Source organism: Xiphophorus hellerii, chromosome 9 (genome assembly GCF_003331165.1).
Source record: "Xiphophorus hellerii strain 12219 chromosome 9, Xiphophorus_hellerii-4.1, whole genome shotgun sequence".
NCBI classification, from domain to species: Eukaryota; Metazoa; Chordata; class Actinopteri; order Cyprinodontiformes; family Poeciliidae; genus Xiphophorus; species Xiphophorus hellerii.
The window spans coordinates 30,999,538-31,026,892 of NC_045680.1; the positions used below are offsets into that span (position 1 = coordinate 30,999,538).

The 27,355-nt window shown below is 38.5% G+C and overlaps 1 protein-coding gene across 1 annotated transcript; it reads right to left on the bottom strand.

The window, feature by feature from the left end:
* LOC116725708 (polypyrimidine tract-binding protein 1-like) lies at positions 1 to 25,083 on the bottom strand. The gene is made up of 15 exons (XM_032571939.1): positions 25,004 to 25,083; positions 20,256 to 20,289; positions 13,689 to 13,749; positions 12,475 to 12,647; positions 11,427 to 11,573; positions 11,187 to 11,315; positions 10,213 to 10,323; positions 9,965 to 10,142; positions 8,994 to 9,071; positions 8,563 to 8,705; positions 7,722 to 7,755; positions 5,947 to 6,039; positions 4,887 to 5,103; positions 4,710 to 4,787; positions 1 to 3,392 (listed from the first exon to the last, which is right to left on the bottom strand). Exons 1-15 carry the CDS (start codon positions 25,069 to 25,071, stop codon positions 3,260 to 3,262), a joined length of 1,677 nt encoding a protein of 558 aa, XP_032427830.1. The 5' UTR covers positions 25,072 to 25,083; the 3' UTR covers positions 1 to 3,259.
* Positions 25,084 to 27,355: the final 2,272 nt, after the last annotated feature.

Genomic DNA, 27,355 nt, shown 5'->3' on the forward strand with positions numbered 1-27,355 from the left:
TGTTTAAAAAAAAAAAAACTGATTTATTTTTTTTCTTTGTGACAATGTAAGGCTCAGAACTTGTTGCACACTCAAATCAAAATATACACGTTTCATTGGATATAAAACCAACAATCACCTCTCAGATAGCCGTGTATAAAACATGTATGTACAGTCAGGTGACCTTTGACCCGGTTCGGGCTCCCGCTCCACCGGACAAAGGTCACGATGCATTCAGGTGCACCCAGGGAGAAACTGAACAAGCAGCTGGACCGCTGTGTTCGCAGTGAAAAGCTTCTTCACAGTAAATAAAAGGACTTTATGTCCAGCATTTGGAGTGTTTTCATTGGTCCACTTTACGTCATGGTAGGAAATCCTCGTAACTCTCGACACCAACAGAAACCCTCAAAAAACCACATTAAATATATAACCAAACTATTTCTTTTAACATAGTTGCAAAGTAAATGTCATTTAAAGACAAAAATCTATGAAATACAATGTAGTATTCTTAGTTTTATAGAAAACATTTCAGCCAATAAAATGAATTCAGATGTAGTAGGCGGAGTCAAATCAGACCACTGGAATCGACCAATCAGAGGAGACTTCTTTAGCTTCAGCTAAATCAACGTTTCTCACCTATGGAAGAATTCAACTGCCAAAAGTGGGAAATAAATTCAGGAGCATTATTTTTGTTATAATGAGATATAAAACTCATTCAAACAAGAAACTTAAATGTTAGAGATTTAAAACTTGTCAAAATGAGACATTTTATCGTAATGACTTTTACATCCGATTGTAACACGAGTTTCAAGTTTAACAAGTTTTATATCTTGTTATAACGTGAAACTAGTTATAACAAGATATACTTTTTTTTAAAATCACTATAACAGGAAAGTTTGATGTTTTAACAAGTTTTATGTCCCATTTAAAAGAAAAGGTTGTTATAACACGTTTTACACCTGATTATAACATTAAAGTTTGTTATTAAGAGTTTTGCATCTTAGAGTTTCTCATTTTAACAAGTTTTATCTCTCTTATGAAAGTCCCTCTTTTTAACAAGTTTCATATCTTTTTATAATGTGAGAAACTTGTTATAACACATATAAAACTCAACAAGTTTCTCGTTTTAACAAGTTTTAAATCTCCTTAAAATGAGAAACTCTCCTTACGAGTTTTACATATTCTTATAATGTGAAAGTTTGTCACAAAGAGTTTTACATCTTGGTATAACGCAAGTTCCTTGCTTTAACGAGTTTCATATTGTGTTGCGTGTCTCGTTTTAAATTGTTAGAATGTGAAAATTTAATGTTTTGACAAGTTTCATCTCATTATAATGCAAAACTTTTTTCTTTCAGCTCCAAAGTTTCACACTATGGCGAGATATGAAACTCATTAGAATGAGAAATTCACATAAGACATAGAACTTGTCAAAACGTGAAACTTTTGGATAATAATGTAAAACTCGTTCCAACGAGAAACTTTGTTGTTATAACGGAATATAAAACTCATCAAAATGTGAAATTGTCACATTATAACAATGTGAAACTCAGTATAGGGAAAAGGTTTCACATTACAACATGATAAAACTCGTCAAGGTTTCATAGTATAATTAAAAAAATGAAAAACTTTTATGATGTAAAACTCGCTATAATGAGTAAGTTTGTTTTAATGAAACAAGTTTAATATCAACTTTCCCGTCGTAACAATATGTAAAACACGTTAAAACGAAAAAGTTTTACGTTATAACGTGATAAAACTTGTCAAAATGTGACATTTTCGCATTGTAACATGATTTTAAAAGTCACTGCATTGTGAAATTTTCACGTTAAACATCTGAAATGGGACGTTGTCTCTCTTTTCCTTTTCTAATCGAAGTTCCTCGAACTTTTCCCAGGTGCACTGAACGCATCGCCACCATAAACCTCAGCAGCTCATTTCTACGACGCACTTCGTTCAGACAGCAAAATATCGCTGAAAATGGAGTTGACTTCCGAGTGGCTGGAATGTCGACAGTTTGTAAAATTAAGACATAAATGAACCAAACCAGCAAACTTTGATTAAACTATCAGAAGATTTCACTTTGTGATGTTGCAACTTCAGCGCCAGGTTGAAGGCACGCCGCGTAACCAAACATGAGCAAATCGGTTGAAGTCATTTACATTTTCACAGGAAAAAAAGAAAAACACCACCAATAAAAGCCTGAACCACTATTATTTTGTTTTTTAGTCCTTAAAAATCAGAAACCTGAGGCAGGTGGAATTGTTTGCATCTAAAAAGGGTGTTTTTGGTTTTAGCTGTAGTGGATCACAAACGTATAAATTAAAAACGTTCCGAGAGACACGCAACTAACAAAACAAACAAAAAAAACATTCATCTTCGGGTCGAAGAAGGCAGCGGAAACGGCCGAGCTCACCGACAGCGAGGAAAATAAAACAAAAGCTCAGGAATGATTAAAATATTGCTACAATATATGATTACATAATGATTGCATATTTTGGAAAGAAAAGAGCCAGAAAGTGACGAGAAAGAAAAGTTAAATCTAAACGACGTAGCGAAGCTGCTAAAACACTCAGTTCACATGTTTGATGCTACAGTAACCAACATTACAAAACACGAACAGAAAAGCACTGACAACACCAATAAAATACACAAAAATAGGAATATATCTGCAATACATTTCTACAGTAAACCTTTATCAACTGTAAACCTGCTTTTGCCAATTCAGAGGCTTTGTTTTTGTGTTTGAGTCAGAATAAGGCACAGGGGTCATTTTAAGGTCAAAGAGGCGTCTCTAGGGAACGCCTGGGTGAAACGTGACAGTCAGAAGCTACGACTTCCCAAACTGGGATCATCATTTAACAATCTTAATTTTTTATTAAATCAGGCGAGAATCAGAGATTAAAGTGATCATTCTGAGTTAAAGTCAGTTCTGAAGGATTTGTGAAGGCCGACTTTAATCAGTGATTAAAAGTCAAAAGGCAGAAGACGCTAAAAACTTCCCAACGAGGAGGACAGTAAATTCTGACAACCTGACCTTTTATCAAACAGTTAAAACTCAGAATACTGACTTTTCTCTGATTTTAGAGAATAATTACAGGACTTCAGAGAACCACCTCTAAAGTGTTGTATTTATGGGATAATCCTACCTTTCTCTGAAGGTAAAGAGTCTAAAAAATAAAACAATCACAATAATTTAACATCACAGCAGACTTTGTGGTGGTTTCTGCATCGGAATGATTGGAGTGTAGTGGACGCCGTATAAAAATAATATCTGTCCGGCTCAGATAGATGACTTGGAGAAGGAGACGCGCAGGTGGTGTGTCTCGCCCAGGTCGTGGTTATGGAACGTGATGAGGCAGTCGATGGCTTCCTCCACCGAACCCATCTGGATCAGAGCCATCTTATGGTCCTTCCTGGATGAGAAAAAACAGACATTTCATCCCAGTACGCTTCAGGAAAACTAAAATTCAGAATCACACGCTGTTAAAGGCTTCTAAAACCAATCACACCTCCATTTCCCTACTGTTCATCCTGTCATAGCTAGCTAAGCTAGGTTGGTGGAGTTATCTAGCTCACGCCCTCTTTGGTTACCTAGCAACTCACTCAAAACCTACTTTTTTTCTACTCTGTGTCGGATACGCTAAACACAAAGTAGCTGCCATAGCAACTGACTGACAACAGCTCTACTAGCATATCAGGATCCAACACTAAAAACACTCAAATATTTCCCACACAAAGAACAGAATACTCCATCTATTACAGTTTTATATTTTCAGGCTTATTTTGCGATTATTAATAAGTGATTCCTGTGGTAGATTAGCTGTTAGCTAATTAGCTGTTAGCTAATCTAACAGCAGTGGTTGATTAGCTAATATAAGCACCTGTTCTACTGATGACCTGTCACAGTTGGTGTGTTGGCTGCCAAAGGTTGTCAAAGTCAAGCTAGCATAACTAATCTACATCCCGCTCCTGCCATTTGTTTTCAACTGAAACTTTCTCCTGACTATGTTATCTAGTTGTTGTAGTGTTTATAATTAGTAGCAAAACACCGCGCCCCTTTTCCTTTAATACATCACACGCAAGATCTCGCCTTCAATCTTTCTGCTGGAAGGAAAAACCTGTTTGCTGATGACGACTAGCATTGGTTTTAGCTATCAAGTTGTCAACATAATATGCAAAATGGTAAATGTAAGCATGTTATATAAAAGAAAAAGGGTTGCTGTGCTTTGCTAACAGACAACTAGATAAGATCAGGGAAAAGTTTTATTAAAAAAAAACAGCGAAGCAGAGGGATGTATGTCAGCTATGCTAGCTTGACTTTGACAGTCTTAACGTGTAGATATGTTGTGGAATTCTGTGTGTTTCTGTTTAGTTAAAAAAACTGACTGACAGGTCATCAGTAGAGCAGGTGTTTAAATGAGCTAATCATCCACTGCTGTGCTCATAAAATGACTTATTAATAATCACAAAATAAACACCAAGCCTGAAAACATAAAACTGTAAGGGACTGAAGAAAAGACAGAACCAAAGTCAAACAATATGACTTGTTAAAAGTTCATAAATTAAATGTAGAAATGGTTTAACAACAGGATACGGTTCTTCAGAGCCAAGTCTGTGGTAATCAAGGTTGGGGATTTAAACTACACACACACACAGTTGCTGACGTTTTAGTAACAAGAAGTTGTAATCTTATAGGTTTCAATGTTAGAAAGAGCAAATCAGTGACTTACTGGAAGAACTTGAAGGCCTTGACGATGGCTCCAGAGCTGGAAAACAGCATCTTCAGGTCGTCTTCAACCACAGAAGGGCTAAAAAACGCAAGCAGACCAGTTTTATAAGAGCGTTGGCATTGTTTTCTTACCTTCCTTCTCCGGTTTGCTGAGTCTGGCTGAGTTCTGGAGACTTACGGGATGTTGGAGAGGTGCAAGGTGGCGGAGGGAGGAAAGATGTTGGAATAGTTTTTGGAGCCGGGCTTCTTGAAGCGGTGCAGCGGGGAGTTGCTGTAGTCTTTGGTCAGGCCCTGGTCCTCGTGTCCTTCACGGGGAAGCTGGACGCTGGTGTGTTTGGACAGCGTGATCCGGAGAGGTTTCCCATGCAGCCGCTGGCCATTCAGGTGGCTCATGGCTGCAAGGCAAAGCAGGTTAAAGGTCAACACCTCTACGTTCACGTTCTGCTCCTAGTTATTAGCTTTCTTTATAGCTAATGGCAACATCTAGATGCTAAAGACCTTCATATACAGAAAATCCATACAAAATGGTTTCAATAAGTCTACTAGGGCTACAATGATTTATTAAATTTTTGGTTTTGAAGAAATTATTTAGGAAAATCTGGATTTTTAGTTTCATCAATGCACTCCTTGAATGATGTCGGGATGCACATGGCGGCCATCTTGTTTGACAAGTTTGTTTTAAAAGTGACCCATTATGTTTCCTGGAACAGGATAGGATAGGTCTGTGATGGGGATGTCCAAAGTGTGGCCCGGGGACCATTTGTGGTCCGTGATAGGATTTTGTGATAGAAGCCAAGAGTGGTCAATTTTTACCATCAAACACAAAGTTGATGACACAAAAAATTGTAAATTGTTTTTTTTTTTCTAAATAAGTCTGAAACCTTTTTATGTTTTGGATCATAAATGATATGCAGAGTTCATAAAAAAACATTTTCAATGTAATGAATTTTGTGGCCCACCAGTAGTTTAAATTTGCCACTGCTCTCTGGTCCATTAAAAACATCTTCATTACATTTTTTCCACAAAATCATTCTTAGATAATGACATTTAAGTCTGGTTGCTAGGTAACGGGCGGAACTCTGCTGGGGTTGCCAGGTAACGGGCAGAACTCTACTGGGGTTGCCAGGTAACGGGCAGAACTTATAGATTTTTTAATCACTTGTTCTGTTCTTAGAAGCAGTAAAAACCCAAATTTAAGAATAAAAATGGGGTCACACTGAGCATGTGCAGACGGTTACCTAGCTGAGCCTGGGTACTGTCACACATCTGGACCAGAGCGTTTTCCTTCTTGTTGAACAGGATCTTCACTCTCATCACGTCTCCATAAACACCTTGACACACAGTCAGAAATTAGAAAAAAACATTTAAATATTCATCTTAGTTTGAGTCATAACTTGCAGTCATAAACCCTACAAGACGTCGTGTATGAAGCAGAACACTGACCCTTCGTCTTACTGGTAAACACTATTTATGGAAATGTTGAACTTTGATGGAATATCAAACTAACATGAAGGAGGCTAGGAGTAAAAAAAAAACAACAACAAATTGGTAAATATAACTTTGAAGGCGGGGATTCCTGAATGATTATTCACAGGAAATGCAAGTGAAGAAATTAAGGACAAGGGTCGGAGAAAATTAAATAAAACGATGGCAGATTACACCATGTAGACACTGAATTACGGGTTTGATGAAACAAAACCAAGCACAGCTGGTTCAGCACTGAGGACATGCAAACTGAAAGAAACCCAGCATGCAAACTTAAACTGAGGCTCAGTGAACTGAAATGAAACAACAATACATGCAGCTCCTCAGAGTTTGCAGAAGCTCCAGACTGAAAAGCTCCGGGTCGTTTGGAACCAAGACGACTTGGTTTCCATCAGCAAGCAACTGGAAGGAAGTCCTTACTTTTATTAATATCATCATCATCTTTGACAATTTTTTCATTCTTACGATCAGTACCATTATTATTTTACTGTTTGCCTTATTTTAACCATCTTTGTCATTTATTTCTTATTTTTTACTACTGCTATTAATGTTATAGCTATTTTTGTTACTATTTATTATTTCTTTTACTATTTCTTTCACTATTCTCAGAATTTTATTAGTATTTTTACTATGTTTACCATTATTACTACTATTTTTTATTATTACAATTTTTCTATTTTTACTACATTATTTTTAATTTTAGAACTTTTTTTTTATTATTACTATTTTTACTCTTATTATTGTTACTATTACTGAGAGGACACTGAGAATTTCCAAAAAGAAAAAGGTTTTCTTCAGAATAAAAGCCTCAGTCTTTGTACGTTTGGGTTTTGAATAACTAATGGGCGTAAAACAGGAACAAGAGATAAGATGGACTTTCAAAATAAAGTTTACAGTTAATCTTCAATATAAAAGCCCCAATTTTTAAAGATGACAAGTGCATTTACTTAAAAGTAATAATTATCCATGTAAAATGATTTCACTGTATTTTCAAAATAAAGCTCAGTCTTACTAACGTTAGCTAATGTATACATTTTCAAATACGGCATTTCCTCAGGTATTCTTCTGCTTTATTAATAAAATATGTTCATCTGTTAATTGTATATATCAAAAGACAAAAATACTCAAAACAGATGAAAGAAGTTTAAACTATTTTTTGCCTTTTTTCAACCACTTAATTAAAACGAATCCAATTAAGTTGAACCTATTTACATTACACAAATATAAAACCATTGCTAACAGGAGCTGATTGGAAGGTTTTGCTGAGATTTTGCCAACTTTCAACTTCCAATTGAATTACTGAGGCCAAATATTTAAACTTGAAAGGAGCGTCAAACATCGGAGGAAAAGCTCCACGTATTGCAGATAAACTCAAATCAACTCAAAAGGTCGAACAAAACAAGCAGTCACTCATTTCTCATGAATCAAGAAACATAAATCAAAATAAAATAAAAAGAAATTCAAAACAAAAACCAGAACATCCAGGTGGTACTGATAATTCAAAAATAAGAAGCTAGTGACAACATACCGAAGAGAATAAAGAGGCAGTGGGGCGTAACTCTCTTTAAAGACAGCAGAGAAGGCAGCGGAGGGACAGGACAGGTAAAGGTGGGAGGGCAGGACAGGTGGAGGGTCCGAGGCGTTTCCATGGCAACAAATTAAAAGGGGAAGAGAAAAAAAAACAAACAAAAAGACAGGTGAGGGGTCAATCAGAAGGATAAATTACCTTTGGAGAGGATGGGGTTAGATGATGTCAAAATAAAAACCTGAGTGAAGCTCAACATCCAAACTTCTTCAAATCTAACAAAACGGAGTCAAATTTTAGTTTGTGCCTCTGACATTAAAAAATGTTTCCAGAGGTCATCAGAGGTCATCAACAGTATCTTCAAAGCAAAAGCAGCACAAGAAAATTATTGCTGCACAAACGTAATCCAGTTGATTGACATCAAACTTGTTTGATTTTGTAAATGACCTCTGTGGTTGACCTCTGATGACCTCTCGAAACTTATTAATATCTTAACATCTTTAAACGGCACAAACAAAATTTTTGCTGCACAAACCTTTGACACCATTTTGTTAGACTTGAAGAAGGTGGGGGCCGACTTCACTCAGGTAAAATAAGATCATTTCAAACATAACTCAACAGGTGTGTGTTCTGTGTAAGGATGCAGGTGTTGGGGTGTTGAGGGGCTGATGATGTCATAACAGGAAGTCAGAGCTAAAAACCTCAGAGGAAATGTTTGTGTTTCAGAGGCAGGAGCTCAGGATTCCCCACTCAGCTCTGTGATTTTAGACATTTTGATCAGATATTTTCAGCAGTTTGGGGTTAAAGCGGGTGAGTGTTGCCCGTCCGCGCCGGCACCGCTCACCTCAGGGTTCAGGTTGCTGACCAGCAGAACCGAGTGTCCGACGGGGATGGAGGGGAAGCCCAGCCTGGCGGTGGCGGGGAGGCCCAGGGAGGCCAGCGCTCCGGGGAGAGCCGGCAACGTCAGGCCCGGGTAGGCGGAGGACACTGGGAGAGGAAAACACACCTGAATAAAACCACGACTATTACACCAGGTGTTGGAAAAATCATTTTCATTTTGGGACAAATCGACATCAGTGGCGAAATCGGTTTAGAAGAGGAAAACGAGCCACTTCAAAAACTTCCGGATGAATACTTTTACTTCTTCATCAAATAAACAAAGACAATCAGCAGAAGTTTAGCATCAAACATTTTTTACGTTGAATATTTGATAAAACATTCCCGTTACTGTAACGCTGGCCTCTGATTGGCCGCAGCTCTTCAGGTGAAACTCACCTGCTGGCTGGATCGCAAACGCCGGCGGGAAGCCGTGCGTCGCTCCGGCGTACGGCGCCGCAGAAATGATTCCTGGAGCTGCAGAGAGGAATCAACACAGAAACGTTCTGCGTTATCGGAAAGGAGGATCTGAAGCTGATTCTACTTCCTGTCTGGTTTCTCTGCAACTTTTTTTAAAATTCTGTTTCTGTAGATCAGAGACTTTCAAAGTGTGGGAGAGCAAATCAGCAACCGCCTAACAATCAACAGTTAAATCAGATATATAGTTACTAGAAAAGCTTAAAGCTTTCGTCATAGGATTAAATTCATAATTAAGTTTTGCATTAATTACTAATTAGCTTGATCAATAATTCATTAATTATATGTAGCAGACATCAAGTCCTTTATTCAAATACATTCAATAATAAGCCCAGGCATAACAGGCATTTATTTCACTAATTATACTCCAAACATTAACATTTCAAAATGCATCAGAAACACCAGAAAATAAATAAATGAATGAGTCAATGACATTTTAGCCAAATTAATTATTATTCAAAATTCACATTTTTGTACTTCAGTTTGTGTCTCTGTTGCTCTAAAGCCAGGTAATAATGCCTTAGAGGGTTTATAAGGTAATAATTGGGCATCATTTTGGTACGCGAGGGTAAACGCTGAGTCGGGGGCGTGGCCAGCAGCAGCTTACTAGGATTTAAAGAGACAGGAGGCCCAAAAACGCCTCGTTCTGAAAGAACTGAGCCGCCTGAAAGCTGAATATCTAAGAATGATTTTGTTCAAAAAACAGTAATGCTTTGCAGCCGATAGACTGATTCTGAATTATTTAACTCCATATTGAGTTTTAGGATGTAAAAGGAACAGGTTGGGTAAATCTTTGTAGTTGCTTTATTTTTGTGAACTTGCCACCCTTTGCAAAGCCCTGCTGTAGCAGACGTCAGCAGACTTTACGTGGCGGCGTGTTGGGCCGTCCTTACCGAAGGCGGCGGCCATGGCCGGGTGCTCCAGGGCGGGCTGGCTGTCTCCGGACGGCAGGTCCGGCCGGGTGAAGTCCCGGCTCTTCTCGTTGTTGTATTTGACATTGAGGCTGGTGAGTTTGGAGAAGCTGATCCTCAGGGTGCAGCAGCCATTGTAGATGTTCTGTCCATCCAGAGTCTGGAACACAACAGAACCGTCAGGGAGCCGCTCCGCCGCAGCACTGGGAGCTGGGAGCAGCACTGGTTACCAGTTTGGCTGCCTGGGCAGATGAGCCGTCTGAAAACTGCAGCAGCGCCTGGAACTGGTTGTTCTTGGTGAAGATGATGATCCGCAGCACGGTGCCGAACTTTGAGAAGATCTGAGGGTCAAACAGGAGCAGAGACACAATTTCAGATAAAAGTTTAAAGGGTTTAACTTCAACCAGCAAGTTTTGAAAGACAGGTTCCCTTTTAATTCTTAGAATCATTTCAACACAGCGACAATAGATATACCATCAAAAACTATCATCATTTTCAATTCAAATCACTTTTTTGCTGCTAAATTATTAAATAAATAAACATACAGGCTCCAAAACAAAGATATTTACAGTTTTTAATCTGTTATTCGGGTTCTTAAACAATCAGATTGGATCAAAGTGTTTCAGGAAGTCCTGATCATTCATGAAGCTTCTTTAGAAAAATGGACTGTGGTTGCCGACAATAGCATTAGCTGCTACATGTTAGCATTGAGATGCTATTTTAGCCAACTCCTTTCAGCAGAACTTGAACACAGCGACAGTATTTTCAGTGTTCAATGAGATCGCTGAGCGAAAAGCGACCTCATCGTCCATCAATGTTGTTTACAGATGTTGCTCGTGCGTCAGATTTATGGTTGTACCAGAAACACAATAAAAAGGGAAAAAACAATAATTAAAAACCCAACTAACTGTAAAAAATTCTAACGTATTAAAATCTACTTAATCAAAATTAACACAATATAAACATATATGCATGAAATTAACCTTGATCAAAACAGTCACGTTTATTCATACTAGGTTATGAATACATGTAATTAATCAAAATTGACACGTTCCAGAAGGCTGACTTTGTAACTGTGTTTATGTGGCTCTGAAGGTTCAAACCCAGATTTCAGCCTGATCTTTAGTTTCTACCTGCCATACCTGAAGCTAATCGTTCCTCTCCAGGTGTAAAAATAATGTCTAGGTGAAAGCAATGTTCTCACCTGGCAGAGGGCATCCAGGGTGACGGGGTAGAGCAGGTTCTCCACCACCACCCTCAGCACCGTGCTGGGAGCTGCCATCAGCGTGTCCACATGGGAGGAGCTGAGGGCCCTCAGAGCCGCCTGGGCCCTCTGGTAGAAAGAGAGCGGTTAACGGAGGCCACCAGGGGGCCAACAGGGGCCACCAGGAGGTCACCAGGGGCCACCAGGGGGCCAGCAGACTGGAGACAGAGCAGGAGTTACCTCCTGGTTGGGGGAGTTGTCCGTTTTTAACTCCTTGTGGTTGGAGAACTGCAGGTAGACGGGTTGGTGTCGGATGACGGGCATCATAGTGGAGTAATAACCCACCATGTTCTGAGCCGCTTCCTCCGAGTTCATCTCCAAGAAGGCCTGACAGGCGACACGAAGCAGACAGACAGTCAGGGCTTCTGCAGGTTTTAACAACACCTTAAAGCTGCAGAGTCACTTTTTCAAATGTTAAAAATGCCACCATGTTGGTCATGAGATAGATAATCTAAAAAAAGATCAATCTTTTCCCAGAACTGCTATTGTCTTCTGAAGAAATTAACCAAAAGCAACCAATCAGAGCCAGGAGGCAGGTCTTAGCGCTGTCAATCAACCCTGTGTATGCACTGGCCGTTATAGGAAAACTGCTTATTCACCGTCATCAGAGGCTATGCTGACTAGCTTTAGCATTCATGCTAGGGTTTACTGATAGAGAAAGATGTATCGGGGTGAGCAGCGTGTGCATGGGCATGATTGATGGCACTACGAACCACCTCCTAGCTCTGACTGGTTGTTTCTTGAAGGCAGAAGAGCTCAAATTTTTCACAGATTGTATATCTCATACCAAACTGTCACAACAAATATGTGAAACTATTTTTTATAAAAGCTACACCCTGCAGCTTTAAGGCCCTGCTGTTAGCACGTAGCTAAAGATTTGGGGTTTTTTTGTTTTGTTTTTTTTAGCTTGGATCAAATGTTGGGAAAACACACAAATTCCTAACTTTAAAATAAAATGTTGTGAACCTTAATTTTGTATAAATTTTAAGTAAACCAGTGAAAAACATTTTTTTAAAAAGGCAGTTGTTCCATATAAACAGCCATTTTAACCAGCTTGCTTCTGTTTCCCTTATGCAGAAACCAAACCACTGGGACAAATAAGTCAGATTCGTATCCACTTTTACCAAAACCAAACAGATTGGAAACATACAGATAGAGATACAGAAACGATATATATTCTTCAGTTTTCAGGATGGGTCGGTCTGGGCGTCATGGCGACGGCCTGTACCTGGTTCTTGGCTTTCAGCATCAGCAGGTTGGTGACGTCGCCAAACGGCAGGCCCAGGCTGATGACCTCGGCCTCTGTGATGTCGCTGGGAAGCTTGCGGATGTGGATGACCCGCGACGGCAGGCTGGGGCCTCTTATGTCACCTTTGAACTTCTTGCTGTCGTTGCCATTGGCTGCAGGAGCAAAACGTCAGAACGTTCAACCACTAAGTGGTGAGGTCGTTTTCTTTACCCCAAGATAAGATAAGATAAATCTTTATTGTCATTGTCACAAGGACAACGAAATTTAAAAGGTGCCATCAGTCAGTGCATATGCTTAAAAACAAAAAATAACTGTCTCACAATTCACACACAATGTAAGAATTAACAAATAACTGGTAAAAAAAAACAACAAAAAAAACAACTAATAAATAAGAACAGCCACATTCTCACATACATCATTCATGATGATTAATGGTTGTTTTTGATTGCATTTAGTTCTGTTATTGCTGTCGGGTAGAAACTGTCTCTGAGACGGTTGGTTCTGGTTCTGGTTGCTCTGTATCTTCTGCCTGAAGGCAGCAGTGTGAACAGAGAATGTCCGGGGTGAGAAGTGTCCTTTTTTGCCCCCTGCATGTTATTGTTAATATTCAGAAATTTCACACATGTGCACAACACTGCAGGGCAATAAGACGGAGGTATTATTAATCCAGTGCAGTGCGCCACAGCAAAGGGAAAATATCGCAGAAAAACCACTGAAGAAGAACTCAAAACCACTTGCATTCTGTTTTCTCGCTCTCTGTCAGCTATGCTACACACAAACTTGTTTCCATAGCAACTGACAACAATGCCACTTTATGTTTCAAGTTTCAACACCCAAAAACACTGAAATATTTCCCACACAAAGATCAAAACATTCAGTCGGGTACAGTTTCATGTTTTCAGGTTTGATGTTTGTTTTATGATTAATAAGTGATCGCTGTGGAAGATTAGCTACCGCTGCTACTAGCTACGCTAACACTCGGTGGTAGATTAGCTAATTTAATCACCTGCTCTACTGATAATCTGTCAGAGACTTGACAGCTAAAACCAAGCTTAAACAAAACATTTTAAACTTGAAATCATTCTTGTGTGGAAGAAATCATGATACAAAATATCACAGATGATCATATTTAACCAAAATTTAAAATTTGATACAAAAACAATGAAAACTTTCACTTTAGGTGACTTTCTGACCTGTGGTGCTCATGATATACGGGCCGTTGGAGACGCTGGAGAAAAGCTCGTCAGATCCTCTCTGGAAAAAAAAATTAAATTGATCACATTTAATATCGGCCACAAAACATTGAAGTTTTAATAATGGAAACAGTAAAAAAAACTTTCTGAATTAAAGAGGTAGAAAATCACAGGTGTGCTAACGAGTTTTCCTCCTGTACATGAGACTGTTAGGCAGAAACCCATTATTACATTCATATGTAGTTTCTCCTTTAGAGTCGCTCTCAGGGAAAGTGAAGCAGTGGCACACTTCTACCAGCAGATGGCGTCCCACAGATGTATATGTGGATTGAATTTGAATCAAACGGCAGGAACACTAGAAACCGATCATGTCACCCGAACATCACCTGCAGCCTCTGATTCCCGCCCCACCAGCAGAGGGAGCCGGGGGGTAAATTCCTGAACCAGTTCAATAAAAAACAAATGCTGACAAACAGGCAGAGTCTCATTCAGCAAACTGAACCGCCCTCATCTCCGGCTGAAGGACTCAAACTACAGAGTTCAACCTGAATGTTTCACAAGAAACCCAGAGTGAAGGTTTCAGTTAAGATTCACCAATAAAAAAAGCAAAAACTCAGGTAAACTTTTAAGTATAAAAAATGTTTAAAGTTGCCCAGAAACTTGAAACTCTGATGAGGTAATTATGTTATTGGAAGACATTAAACTAAGCCTAAACACCAACTATTAACACATAAAAAGGCAACTATAAACAAAATGGCTTTTTTTAAATAAAAAGGAATTTTTGCACTTTAATACATAGCTCCCAACAGGTCTGAACCGGGCGTGATCCGCGCCATCTTGGTAGGCAGGAGGACTTTACCCACCACTGTGAAATACTAAGATAAATATCCCTGATATTTACTGTAGTACTAGCAAAATTAGCTTAACTAATGTAGCCTGCGTGTTTGGTTCTACATGTACTTATTCTGCCAGTCACTAAACCTTTTAATTCACCCAAAGAGTTTGTACGTCCTTTAAAAAGCCGCTTAAACATTGATTCTACTGTATGTGTTCATAGATTTCAGGCCGTGAAGCTCCTCCAGGTTGGACGCACGCTTCATGTTCACCAGGTAGTTGTATCATAGTATGAGATTAGAGGCAGCTTGTCCACATTGTCTGACATATTTTCCTTCTCCGTGTCATTCGAGTCGATCCTGACAGCCGCCATTTTGTTCATGTATCTTTTCTCTCACATTGGTCAAGATTGTTTGTTGGTCTGGAAGCCATGGATTGATTGCTTGGATTGCTTTGCGCTGCAATCGCCTACCAAGCCGGCGTGGATCACTTACGGTTCAGACTTGTGTTTTTTTTGACATTGGTGGAAAACTGACATATTTGAAATGGAAACAGAGCCGGCGTGTTGATCGGAACAAACATCAACGCTCAAAAAGTCTGAAGAACTATTATTGATCAGGACTTTTTTAAATTTTAGAGGCTGTTGGCTGTTTGGAAGGAGATAAAACAAAACGAAAGTTGGTTTTCACCGTTACGCTACATTTCTCTGCCTCATCATTTCATCTTTGCAGGAAGTCAAAGGTTTCTGGCTTTTTCTTTCTACCTGTATAAAGCTGCTGGGATCTGCTTACCAATCCCCCCATGAATAATAAAAGCAGCAGAAACCCGAGCGCTTCTCTCCGCTGAGCCCTCTATCTCCGTCTCCATCTCCGGCCGACAGCTGCCGGACAAAGGAGCCGAGCTCCGCTCAGCGGCCGCCAGCTAACCGCCATGAAGCAACCGAACCGCCGCGCTGCTCCTCCTGATGACATCACTGATGATGTGGCTGGTTGCTCCGCATTGAGGGATTGAAAATAACTCATTGTTGATGGAAACCATAGTAGAAAACTGAAGCTCAGGAATTGTTTCCATGGTTTAAAGAAACTGAAAAGCTACCAGAGCTGATCTGAAGATGTCTCCCAGAGTTATGTAGTAACTAGTTACATTTACTCAGATTTACCTGAGTAATCTTTTTGAAAAAATTACTTTTAGGAGTGTTCTTACTATGCTGTACTTTTTATTTTTACTTGAGTAATTTTATTATGAAGTATCGCTACTCTTACTTGAGTAAAATTTTTGGCCACTCTGCCCACCTCTGCTGCTTCGAGATAAAGCTGCATGTTTCTGAATTAAACTGGTTCCTGTGCAGATTTATGACAATTTCTGCATTTAAGAATCTGTCAATCTTTAAGGTCATTTTTCCTCGTAATAGTTCGGTAGATTTGGTTTGATTGGTGACCAAAGATGAAACATTTGTTCCATCTCCAGCTGCTGTGGTTGTTTCTCTGCTCTGAGTCAAACCAACCAAACCCTTTGAGCAACCTGTTCCCCTACTGGCCTGTGGGGGCGCTGCACCAAGAACCACTGAAGGAAATGACATAGAAGAAGACACTAAATGCAACTTCCTTCTTCAACAAATGGAAAGAAAAATGGAGTGGCGTCAAGGATTTCTCTTTAGTCTTTTGTTAAAGACAATGAGCCATTTCTCCTCCTAGCACTAGCCTAGAATTTGTTTTGGTTGTATTTACCCAGAATGCCCTGTGCTGTAGTCTACTTCCTGATTTTGTAGTGGTCTCCAGTCCGCTTGGCGTTCACATACGCATTCTAACTGCACCAGAGTTCACTTCAACTGAACCCAGACTGAGGTTTGGAGGTGGAGCGGAGTTCACGCTTCCACAAATGAACTGGACTTTCTAAACAAGTGGACTGGAGTCGGATTAAAGCGGACTGAACCGGGCTGCTTTGAGTTAATCCCAAATTTCATTTCACAGTAAATTACATAGTAGATGATAAGTGTCCAAAGTGCAGCCCGGAAGCCATTTCTGGTCCCTGGACTGATTTATTTTGTGACCCTCAAATCCAATAAATTATACAAATCTGACCAGGTGCTTTATGCAGACAGACTCATTTATCTTTATTTCAGGTAAATATTACCCTCCAATTAAAGTCTTCTTTCAAGGGACCATTTTAGGTGCAACACAGAGTATCTGTATTTTAATAAACATTCTTATTTCACTTTAATTTCATAGCAAACAGACCCTTGTGTAGTAAGACATCCAACTTGTAAATAAACTTATAAATATAAGGTGATGCATCTTGAATCAGGTTAATCACCAGATTCACAGAAATCATCTAAAAAGAAACTAATTGAACCAGATGAGAAATTGCTGCATGCTTTCCAAACACTCTCAGATGTTTTTATCCTAAATGTAAGCCTGTCTGAACACGACTCCACCCTGCTCACCTGCTGGCCCCTTTACCATTCATCAAACTAATCACCTGGACAGAAATGTCGATTGGAACATTTTACCAGTTTTCTTCCTAACATCAGTTTATCTGGGATTATTCCCGACATTCACATTCACTGTTGGGAATCTGGGAATTCCTGAAACCTGCAGCTTTCCTAACTGTGGATTATCTGGGGCGGTTCTGGTCTCGCTAACAGAACCGGGGGTTAGCACTCAGTCTGGCTTCAAGTTACTCGCCCGAGGTGAGAGGAGGAAACCGGAGAGGACGCCGCCTCCGCTCATCGCATCACTTCCTGCTCTCTGATCCCCTCAGATATTACCGTTTCTCCTGATCAACGCCGTTCAGGAATGAAAACGAGGCAGGACTGAACACATGCCAACAACATTTTTTAAATATGAAAAAGCTTTACTGCTAAACAATTAGCGATCCGCAATCAACACGAAAACAGAAAATCAGCTTAAAAACTAAACGTCTCATAAAGAGTAAAAAAAGTATGGCTCCATTTTTACTCAGTTGGGATAGTTTGGAAAAAACAATTGTTACAGCTGGATAATAAATCAATAATAAAATACATTGAGACAATATGTCCATATCAAAGGATAATGCGTTTGATCCAGAACCGCACTGCATTCTGGGAGATGTATACAGAGGAAAGGATTTTAGCCGAGCAGAAGCTAACTAAGCTAAGTTGGTGGCTTCAACTCACTCACTCATTCTTTGGTTGCCTAGCAACAACCTGCTGAGTAACTTACGCAGCAGCGGTTTGTTTCTCCACCGTCCCTCATAACTGTTTAAAAATAAAAAACAGTGGAGTATAAATTGTACATGAAACAGGAAAGGTTTGGTAAACTAATTATCTATACTTATCAATATCGACTGATATGAAATGTTTATATCGTGATACATATTTCAGCCATATTGTTCAGCCCTAAGATATATTAACTTTTATTTATTCTCTCCATTTAAGCATAAAAACTACAAATTTCCACCATTTTCAGTCTGTAAACACATCAAATATAACTTATAATAAATTTGACTTTTTGATTTAACGCCTTGAAATTGGGCCTCTGTCTCTTTAAGAAGCTCCTGCTCTTTCTGAAGCTCCGCCTCCAGAAAATCATCCCAACATGGCTCCTCTATTAACCCTTTAATGTTTTTACCAGTGTTGCTCTGAGTAGCAGCTCCTATAATGAGCTCATCAGATGTTTGCTAATTACTGCCGGCTAGTCCGAAGGAGCTGAGTGAGGGAGGAGCTGTGCCTCGAAGGCGGGGCTAGGTCCACCCAGGCGTTTTGCACAGCTGAATGGTTGCCATGGATATTAAAGGATTTCTCAAACATGAAAAAATCAAAGGAAATAACATAATAACAGGATGGAAATTTCACATGATACTGCCTCTTTAATAAATGTGTTGTTGCGATTCCTCAGGGTTTTTAGCAGGAATGTGATGCCATAAAACATATCATTCAGTCCAGGTAATAATGCATCGCTGCATTTAACCACTGCAGCGCTGGACTTGTGGTGTTTTTATGCTTTTGGGACAGCTAAGCAGTATGAAGGTATGAGGTGACCTGCGGAAATCCTGACAGTAAATCCACAACTTCCTGCTCTCACCTTGAACAGAAACACTTTCATGTAGTTTCTGAGATGTACAACAGGCTGCAGAGCAATAAATTTAAACAGCCACACCAAATACAGCAGAAACATATCGCTGGAGCGATCACAAACCTAAACATTTCCTCAGTTAAAAATAAAAAAGTCCCTTGGAGCGTGCTGTGGTGGCGCAGGGGGTTAGCACGCCAAACGTTTGGAGGCCTTAGTCCTCGACGCGGACGTTGCGGGTTCGACTCTCGGTCCCGACGACCTTTGCAGCATATCTTCCCCCCTCTCTGCACCTTCCTCCCTGTCTGCCTACTGTCGAGCCACTAGCGCCGCAAAAACTCTTCGGAGAAAAAAATGAAAAAAATAAAAAAGTCCCGCCGTGAAGACTCGTCTGTCTGAGCAGATCGTCGGCTGTAAATGCTCCAACACGCTCTGGTATCTTCCAGTTTTACTGTCCAATTACTGCATTCCTTAGAGATGTGATAAATCGGCCTAACGCTGTTCACACGATGAGAAACAAACTCCAGTATGGCTGCTGGCGGCTCAACGTGACGAACTGCAAATTAAACGATAATTATCACAACAGATCTGTGGAATCCATAACTGCTACTGTTGAACATTTCTTACCGTGGCAACAGATAAGATGTTAAATATGAACCTGATGAAGAGCTTTCTAAAATGAATATAAACCAAGTTTTTTAACTTGGGGCTTAAACGATTAATCGTGATTAATTATCAATATTAAAGGAATTACTAACTTAAATCAAGCACCTCTATCAGGGGTGTTAAAACTGTGGTCTGGGGGCCATTTGTGGCCTCTGAAATAATTTTGATTATTTCAAGCACAAGCAAAGCAAGGTAAAAATTTGGCCAACCAAACAGAAAATTACCAACAACCCTGAAATGTTTTTTAAAATCATCAGTTTTTCGGGCGTGCCGTGGTGGCGTAGCGGTTAGCGCGACCCATATTTGGAGGCCTCGACGCGGCCGTCGCGGGTTCGACTCCCGGACCCGACAATATTTGCCGCATGTCTTCCCCCCTCTCCTTCCCCGTTTCCTGTCAGCCCACTATCATATAAAGGACACTAGAGCCCACAAAAGACCCCTGGAGGGGTAAAAAAAAAAGATCAGTTTTTCTTCTTTTACTTTTGTCTTGGATCTCTAAGGATTTATAGATTTAACAGGTAAAACAAAACCACAAAATTTTGAAATGCAAAAATGAGCTTAAATTATATTTTTGGCCAATGAGTACCTTAAATTTGTCGGTTTTGGCCTCAGAGGAAAAAAGTTTGGACTACATCTTAATTAAAAAAAATATATAAATACTAAGTCTACTAAGGCATTTGCACTAGAAACTAGACCAAAATATTTGGTAAGATTTTGAGTTTTTGCAGTGTAATCATTTATAGAGATCATGAGGATCAGATTTCTCCATTTACAAACCAGAAAAATCAGGAAACAAGAAGGAATCTGGGTAAATTTTAGGAACTCAAATGTGTTGAACTGTGATTTCTAATCCATCATCATCGAGAACCGTTATTTACCAGATTTAGTTTGCAGTTAATAATCAATAAGAACCACAGAAAGCTTAAAGATGAATCCTCAAACTGGAATGTGAGCAAACAGAACAACAAACCAGCGGCGAGGACAGAAAGCAGGAGGAAGAACAAGCAGAGGTGCCTACCTTAGTACCAACTGTTATATCGTGGTGGACACTGCTGTGAAGAGAAGAAAGCATGTTAGAAGCAGCAGGGAGAAAAACTCAAAAACAGCAAAAAGAAAATAAACAAATAAAAGGGCAGAAAACGGTCGAGGTTAAAGAGACGGCGCGAGCAGAGAGGCAGGAGACGGAGAGGAGCCCAGCAGAGACGGCAGGGTGAGACCAAGCAGAGCCGCTGCACCACCACCAACAATTACTATTATTATTATCATGACTCACTAAATACTAAATTAGAACCGTTTCTACAGTTGGAACCAAATCCAAAACAAAAAACTGTGATTTCATTATAAAATAATCATGTTTTAGACTGGAATTAAACAGCCAAAGTGTAACAATGTGGGTCAGAACTGAAGCCACTAAAGCTGCATTAGATCAAACTTTGCCACTGACTAGTGCAGTTAAAACAACTATCATATTTAAAGGGGCAATTTTATGTGTTTTACAGGCACATTGTTCCACTTTATAGCACAATCAAGTAATTATGTTAACATCAGTTGTTATAAAAATGCCAATTATGACTTAAAAGAAATTTACTTTGTAAGTTAACACTCTGGAAAATGCCCTCTCTTTTTAAAACTCAGAAACAACATGATGATGTGGGTAAAATGGTATTAAGTGTTCTTTAATTCACTTTTATTGCCCTATTGTAATTTCACTGAGAAAATCACACTCTACGCTGATGATATTGTTTTGTGTTCCAAAATACTTAGTTATGCGTTTCCCAGGCACATTGTGCCATTTTAAAGCATAATCAAGTAACTATATTAACTTCAGTTATGAAAATGTTTTATATATCAAATATGACTTTAGAAATTTGACTTCCAGATTTAACGCCTTGAAATCAGGCCTCTGTCTCTTTAAAATCTCCTGCTCTTTCTGAAGCGCCGCCTCCAGGAAGTCATCCCAACATGGCTCCTCTATTAACCCTTTTATGTTTTTACCAGCGTTGCTCTGGGCAGCAGCTCCTACAATGAGCTCAGCAATTCCACCAGCTGTTTGCTAATTGCTGTTGGCTAGTCTGAAGGAGCTGAGTGTGGGAGGAGCTGTGCCTTGAAGGCGGGGCTACATCCACCAAGGCGTTTTAGAAACTTGAGTGGTTGCCATGGAGATTAAGGATTTCCCAAACTTTGATCAAACACTACATTTGTGAAAAATTAGCATGATTTTGTATAAAAACACAAGGCTGACTAAAAGCAGCGTTTTAAAAGTCTGGAAATTAAAGCACAGAGTTTGAATGATGGAGCCTGGACAGTTTGTTGATCCTCATTCTTACAGAAACATAAAAACAAACTCCTGCGTGTCGTCAGGCGATATTTGCAGCAGGAAATGATCCAATGCAAATAATGAACATGAGTTCGATCACAGCAGATGTTTTGTTCCTGTTAAATCTGCTTTGGTTAACAAACCGTTTTCTCCAAAAGTCAACCAAATACAGCCTGATGTCGATCAAAATGCTTTAAATGAACTTCTGAAGCAAACCGCAACAAGTTCAACAGCTTTTAGGAGCCTGGTTCTGTTTGTTTTACTCCTACTGGTTCAGGAAAATGTGTCAAAACTTTTAACTGAAAAGATGAAACAAAATTATCGCCAAAATCCTGAAGTAACCCGACAGCAGACAAAGAGGTGTCACTATGCTACAATAAATACAAAACAAGCTTTCTGTGGACACAGAGGAAAATAAAAAAGTTTTAAAAATAAATTGTTCGAACATTTGAGTTTCAGGATGTGTGAAAAAGCTTCAGCAATTCTCATAAAGTAAATCTTTGCAAAAGAAATGAAAGAAGACAATGATTCACACAGAAAAGACACAGTGGCTCTGAGAAGTCTGAAAAATCGACATAATTCTGAGATGCTAAAAGAATTAGACTATAATAAATCCACTTGGTTCAACTGAAGTTAAATACAATAAAAAATATGCAAGATGCACCAGAATTAATATTGTATCAGCTGATTTTAGTCATTTTGAACCAGTCTGTGAAACTGGGCCGATATTAGCAACCAATGTTTATTTCCACCTTGTTGAGATTTTATGTCAAAAAAATTGGTATTGAATAAAAACTGGCAGGTCAGACTCCTTAAGGATTGGTAATCGCCCAGAAACTGCAATCAATGCAGTCCTAGTTCAGGCTGGAGTGAAAAAGCCGAATTTGGGTTGAATGATGTCAAACATATGAAAAAAAGTTGTTCTTTACTACCAAGTGTGCGCATTAATAACATTTTAGGGTTACTTGTAACTTGGAAGCACAATAAAAGAAAAGTAGACTTGAGTTGCCTTGGCAAAAACAAAATCTTCTTCTGCATTATAAAATATAAAAATTATTCACCCATTTCTATCAATTGGATTTATTTGCTGATTAAATCATTTTTAATCAAATAAAAACACCTGTTGACAATCAAGAAGAGCGTCATAAGCAAGCAAAGTTGTAAAAAACAAAGAACAGTTCTTACTAACTAAAACTGGCTAAGAGTCGTTCAAAAGAATCGTTTTGCTCTTGAACGACATAAATAATCTCAGCAGGTTTGACTTAGTTTCCTCCGATCATATAAATATTGTATACGCTCCCGAAGCGTGAAATGAGTCTCAAAAATACTCGTGCACTCGTAACCAGATCTGTGCGTAAATGCAGTTTTGTGTATGTGTACCAGGTGACTTGTGCGTACTTTTTCAACATTTGTAGGTGTAGGAAAAGGTTTATTTTATTTTTAAGGTTTACAAATCCAGTATTACACACCCACAGATATTTTGAGACCATTTTCACTCCATAATTATTATTTTTAAATACAATCCTATGGTAAGCTAGCTGTAGCGTCACACTTTGAGCTGATGTCACGGAAAATAAACAAACATCTACATGCAGTATCCTGCTTTCCACCAGGGGGCGCCCGCTGGAAACCAGTGGCTTTAATTGACCAACATATTTGATGTGTATTGATAATTTTTGACAAAATGTAAAGTTTGTTCTCAAATTACTGACTGTACTTAGTTTTTATGACATTTTGTTTTTGTGTTTTTATGATGTAAAGCACTTTGAACTGCCTTGTTGCAGAAATGTGCTGAACAAATAACCTTGACTGATTGATACATTTTCCACACATGAAGTTTTTGGGTTTAATCTTCCACTTCCTGAACAGCGACCTCCAGGTTTTAGGTCAAAGGTCACTGACGTTTAGGTCGTAACGTCATCCATCTTGAACGTAACCTCAGCTGTTTTTATATGGTGACAATATTAGGAAGTAAAAACATCCAGGTTGCTACAATAACATCTTTTTTTTTTTTAACATTTACTCTCCAAAACAGATAACATGTGGAGAATTTGGAAAATGATTTTAAACGTCACAAACACATGGCGCTTCACCAGAGGTGTGTGATCTTTTCAGAGCTTCGTAGGATGAGTCAGAAACCGGCTGGTCGGGCTGAAGACCCCGCAGGGCCTGATGACTCCTGACGAAGAATATTCTCCAGCTACAGAAGAGTCGCCTGGTGGGACCGTAGGGGGTTTATGGGTTCGTTCACATGCTGGTGATACGGCAAAACATCAAGAGGAGCTAAAACTAAATGTTCAGAGGGTTTAAACTAAGGAGAATAAAAAGTTCTTAAAAAGAAATGGCATTAATGCCTTAAAACTCCTGTGATTTGACCCGAAAGTATGCAACGCACCGCATGTGAAGGTGTGCAAAAACACCCTGGGGAAGTTCAGCTCTGTTCTAGTAATGATTTCATTTAAAATCTGATTATATTTCTCAAACTACTTTAAAAAGTTTTTAGAACTAAAATTAAACTCCTTCAAATCTCAACTCACAATTTGCTAAATGTTTCCTCACGTGTAAATATTGTTCAAAATTGAGTTTTTAATACAAAAAGAAATTAGGAAAAAAGGTCAAACAAATTTTCCTTTGGGTTAATAAGGTAGCTTTGATTTTGGATCAAGGCATTCTTTGAGTTATTCTACACATGTTTCTGTCACTTAAACAAAACATTTATCAAGTTAAGCACGTTAACAAAAGGAGAAAAAAAATAAAACTACAAAAAAGTAAAGAAACAATCAATAAAATCCACCAATCAATGTAGTTTCAGTAATAGAAGTTACTTCCGTTTACAACTTTGGCTCCTAAACAGAACTCCATGTAAAGTTCCAATCACTTAAATTTCTTCTCAATCTTTAAAAGCACAAAAGACACTTAAACAACTGTTTAGCAGCTAAAAATGTATTTTAGCAATAATTCGCTAATTCGGCTCAGAATTATGTCCCGTAAGTTACTTTTTATTTGTTTTTTCACTTCCTCAAAGTGATAAAACAGTAGCAGTGGGCGTGAGACGCATCGTTACCGTAGAGATGAGAGCTGGAAGTTTGAGACTCCTCCAGCAAATTACTTATAAACCAGACATAACCTAGACAAAAGCGGCTATGAAGCTTCTTTCTCCGGGTAAAATATGTGACAGTGTACTGCCGGGTAGTGTTAGGGGACTTGTTCCCGCAGATAATGGCCCGTTGAGAGGCTAGCACTGCGGCTAACTCTGCTAACGTAGCTTCGTTTCCTGTTTTTTTGACAAACACAAACTTCTCCGACAGGTTCTTTTCACAACAACAGAACCCGATACTCTGCAGAAAACTACACCACCTTTCAACACGTTTGTGTGTCTGGTCTCAAATGGAAGTAAACAGTCAGAAACTACATGTAAGAGGAGCAGTGAAGTCGATGGGATAACTCACCCGTCCATTGCACAACACGGAACTACGGAGCAACAGGTTCCAGCCAGCGGCCAGCAGGATTCCCCCATCCACAAACTAGTATCGACCAACAAAATGGCTGGAGGCGGGCCTGTGATTGGACAGATTTACTAAATATGTGGGCGTTGCTTCTTAGACTCGAGAGGGGATTGGCTAACGCGCAACAACAAAGAGGATATGTTCCAAAGAGCAGAGATCGTCTATCGTCTAAGAAGATGTAATCCTCTGAAGGGCCTGCTTTGCTAGTGGGCGTTGTCCCGAAAAAAACCCAAATGCAAACCTGCGACCCCCAAATATATGGAAGCCCGTTAATGCCACTTTGTAAAAACCACACAAATATAAATGTAAGTACTGTAAAAATTAGATTAAAACTGCTAGATTAAAAAATCAACAAAAGTTTCAGTAACATTACAAGATAGTACTATTTGGTTATGAATTTGAAACCCAGAGCTTTGTGTTGGTTATTATGAGTTTAAGAAAAATAATAAATATGTTTTGTAATTATGAGATTTTGGTCCTAGTGCTGAGGTTTATAGTCACAAGCTTATTGTTTTGAGGTTAATCATAAAATAAGAAGTTCAACATTATGAGCTTTAAAGTCTTAATGAAACTTAAAAACCAAAATTAAGAGCTTCACAGTCATAAATATTAGAGTCAAGTTGTAATAAAGAAGAAAGTTGTAATTTGAGTCTAATATCATAAATAAATGTGAGTCCTGAGACATCCGTTGGGGGTTCTGTTCTGTTATTTCTTCCCTCCTTTCTCACTCTGCTTGTTTCTTGTCTTAATAAAGGGCAATAGTGTGCCAAAATTTTTTAATGCCAAAATAAAAGATATAAAGTTGTAAATTGAAGTTTTAAAGTTATACTCAGTAGACTGAAAGCTGTATTTAGATATAGTAAAAAACATTCGATTGAGACTCATTATTTAGAAATTTTAAATTGTAAATTTAGGCATAGGCATTAGACAGGTTTTCTAATTGTTCCTTCTAAGTGAAATATTACTGAATTAGACATTTTTGTTTACACACAAAAAATTTGGGTGAAAAAGAAAATTGAAACTTGTTTGCATTGTTTCTTTAGCTACTGACAGAAAGTAAATGAAGTTATTCAAATTTCTCTAAATGTATAAAATAATCAGCACTATTAGAACGATTCCAAAGAAAAACGAGCTCATAATAGTAGAAATGAACAGAAACTGGAGGTACTAGGGAAAAAAGTAAGAGTGGGAGGTCTGACAAACAACAGGAAAAAAAGTATTGTTTTACAGAAACATTTGATCTTCCTGTTTGTGTACAGACAGTCATCAAAAAGTCATATATAAGGAACTGAGACTAAGAAAGGACAGAAGTTGCTCTTGTGAGAATTTCTATCAGCATTTTTACCAAATCTATTCCATACTGCCTGAACTAAGTACAAAGAAAATGACATTTCAATGTATATTGACAATTTTAGCATAATAAACATCTCAAACAATCTATAAGTGCTGCAGAAAATATCTGGATAAAAAGGTATAGTCACTTATTGACTATTGAAGTGTTGAAAAACATTTTTCAACTTGGTGCATTGATAATGTAAGAGAAGCAAAGATCCTAAATAGGCAGGATGTTAGAGAACTAAAACTACAAAAGGACAGAGGTTCTGATCCATTCAAAGGTATTACCATAGCAGTAGCTGGTTCTTTCTCTGTGCTGCAGCCGAGTCATGTAACACGCTAATAAATAATTCCTCTCTGCATCGCTTTTCAGGAAATGAGTCTATGTGATGGTAAATGATCCAGCAGTACACAAATAATTCAGAGGGTGCATACACAAGATGCATTTTTTAACACCTGTATCCATGGAAACACAATTAAAAATAAAAGCTGTCACATGACATGTCATTGTTGCAAGATTAAAAGTCACAATCAAAAGTTATATTGAGGAGATTCAAAGTCACAACTAAAAGATTTAAAGTCATTTGTTTGGACATCATAAATGTAAAGTGATGATGACATGAAAGATAACAACAATGAGTTTAGAAGTCACTATTGTGAACAAATATGTAACTATGAAATGCAAAAATAACAATTAACTAAATCCTAATATAATTCTAATTTAAAATAAGAGGTAATTGTGAAATCAAAGTTCTTGTTATGAAATGCCAAAAAGTAGTACAATTTGGATTAAGCCATATTTGGCGTTTCTAAAAGTTTATAGAACAGAAAAATGTAAATTATTAGGTTTTAATGAGTCATAAACATAAAACAACTCTAAATCATCATGACACAAAAATCCATAGTGCCAAATTAAAAGTGCAATCATTTTATGAAAATAAAATAAAATTGTCATTGTGA

Bases quoted from the DNA above. Each gene is read 5' to 3' on its own strand.
- LOC116725708 (XM_032571939.1), bottom strand. From the start codon at position 25,071: ATGGGGGAATCCTGCTGGCCGCTGGCTGGAACCTGTTGCTCCGTAGTT. The intron at 12,648-13,688 runs GTCAGAAAGTCA...TTGCTCCTGCAG, and splicing joins GTATATCATGAGCACCACAG to CCAATGGCAACGACAGCAAG. The intron at 8,706-8,993 runs GTGAGTTTCACC...TTCCTCTCCCAG, and splicing joins GTTTGCGATCCAGCCAGCAG to TGTCCTCCGCCTACCCGGGC.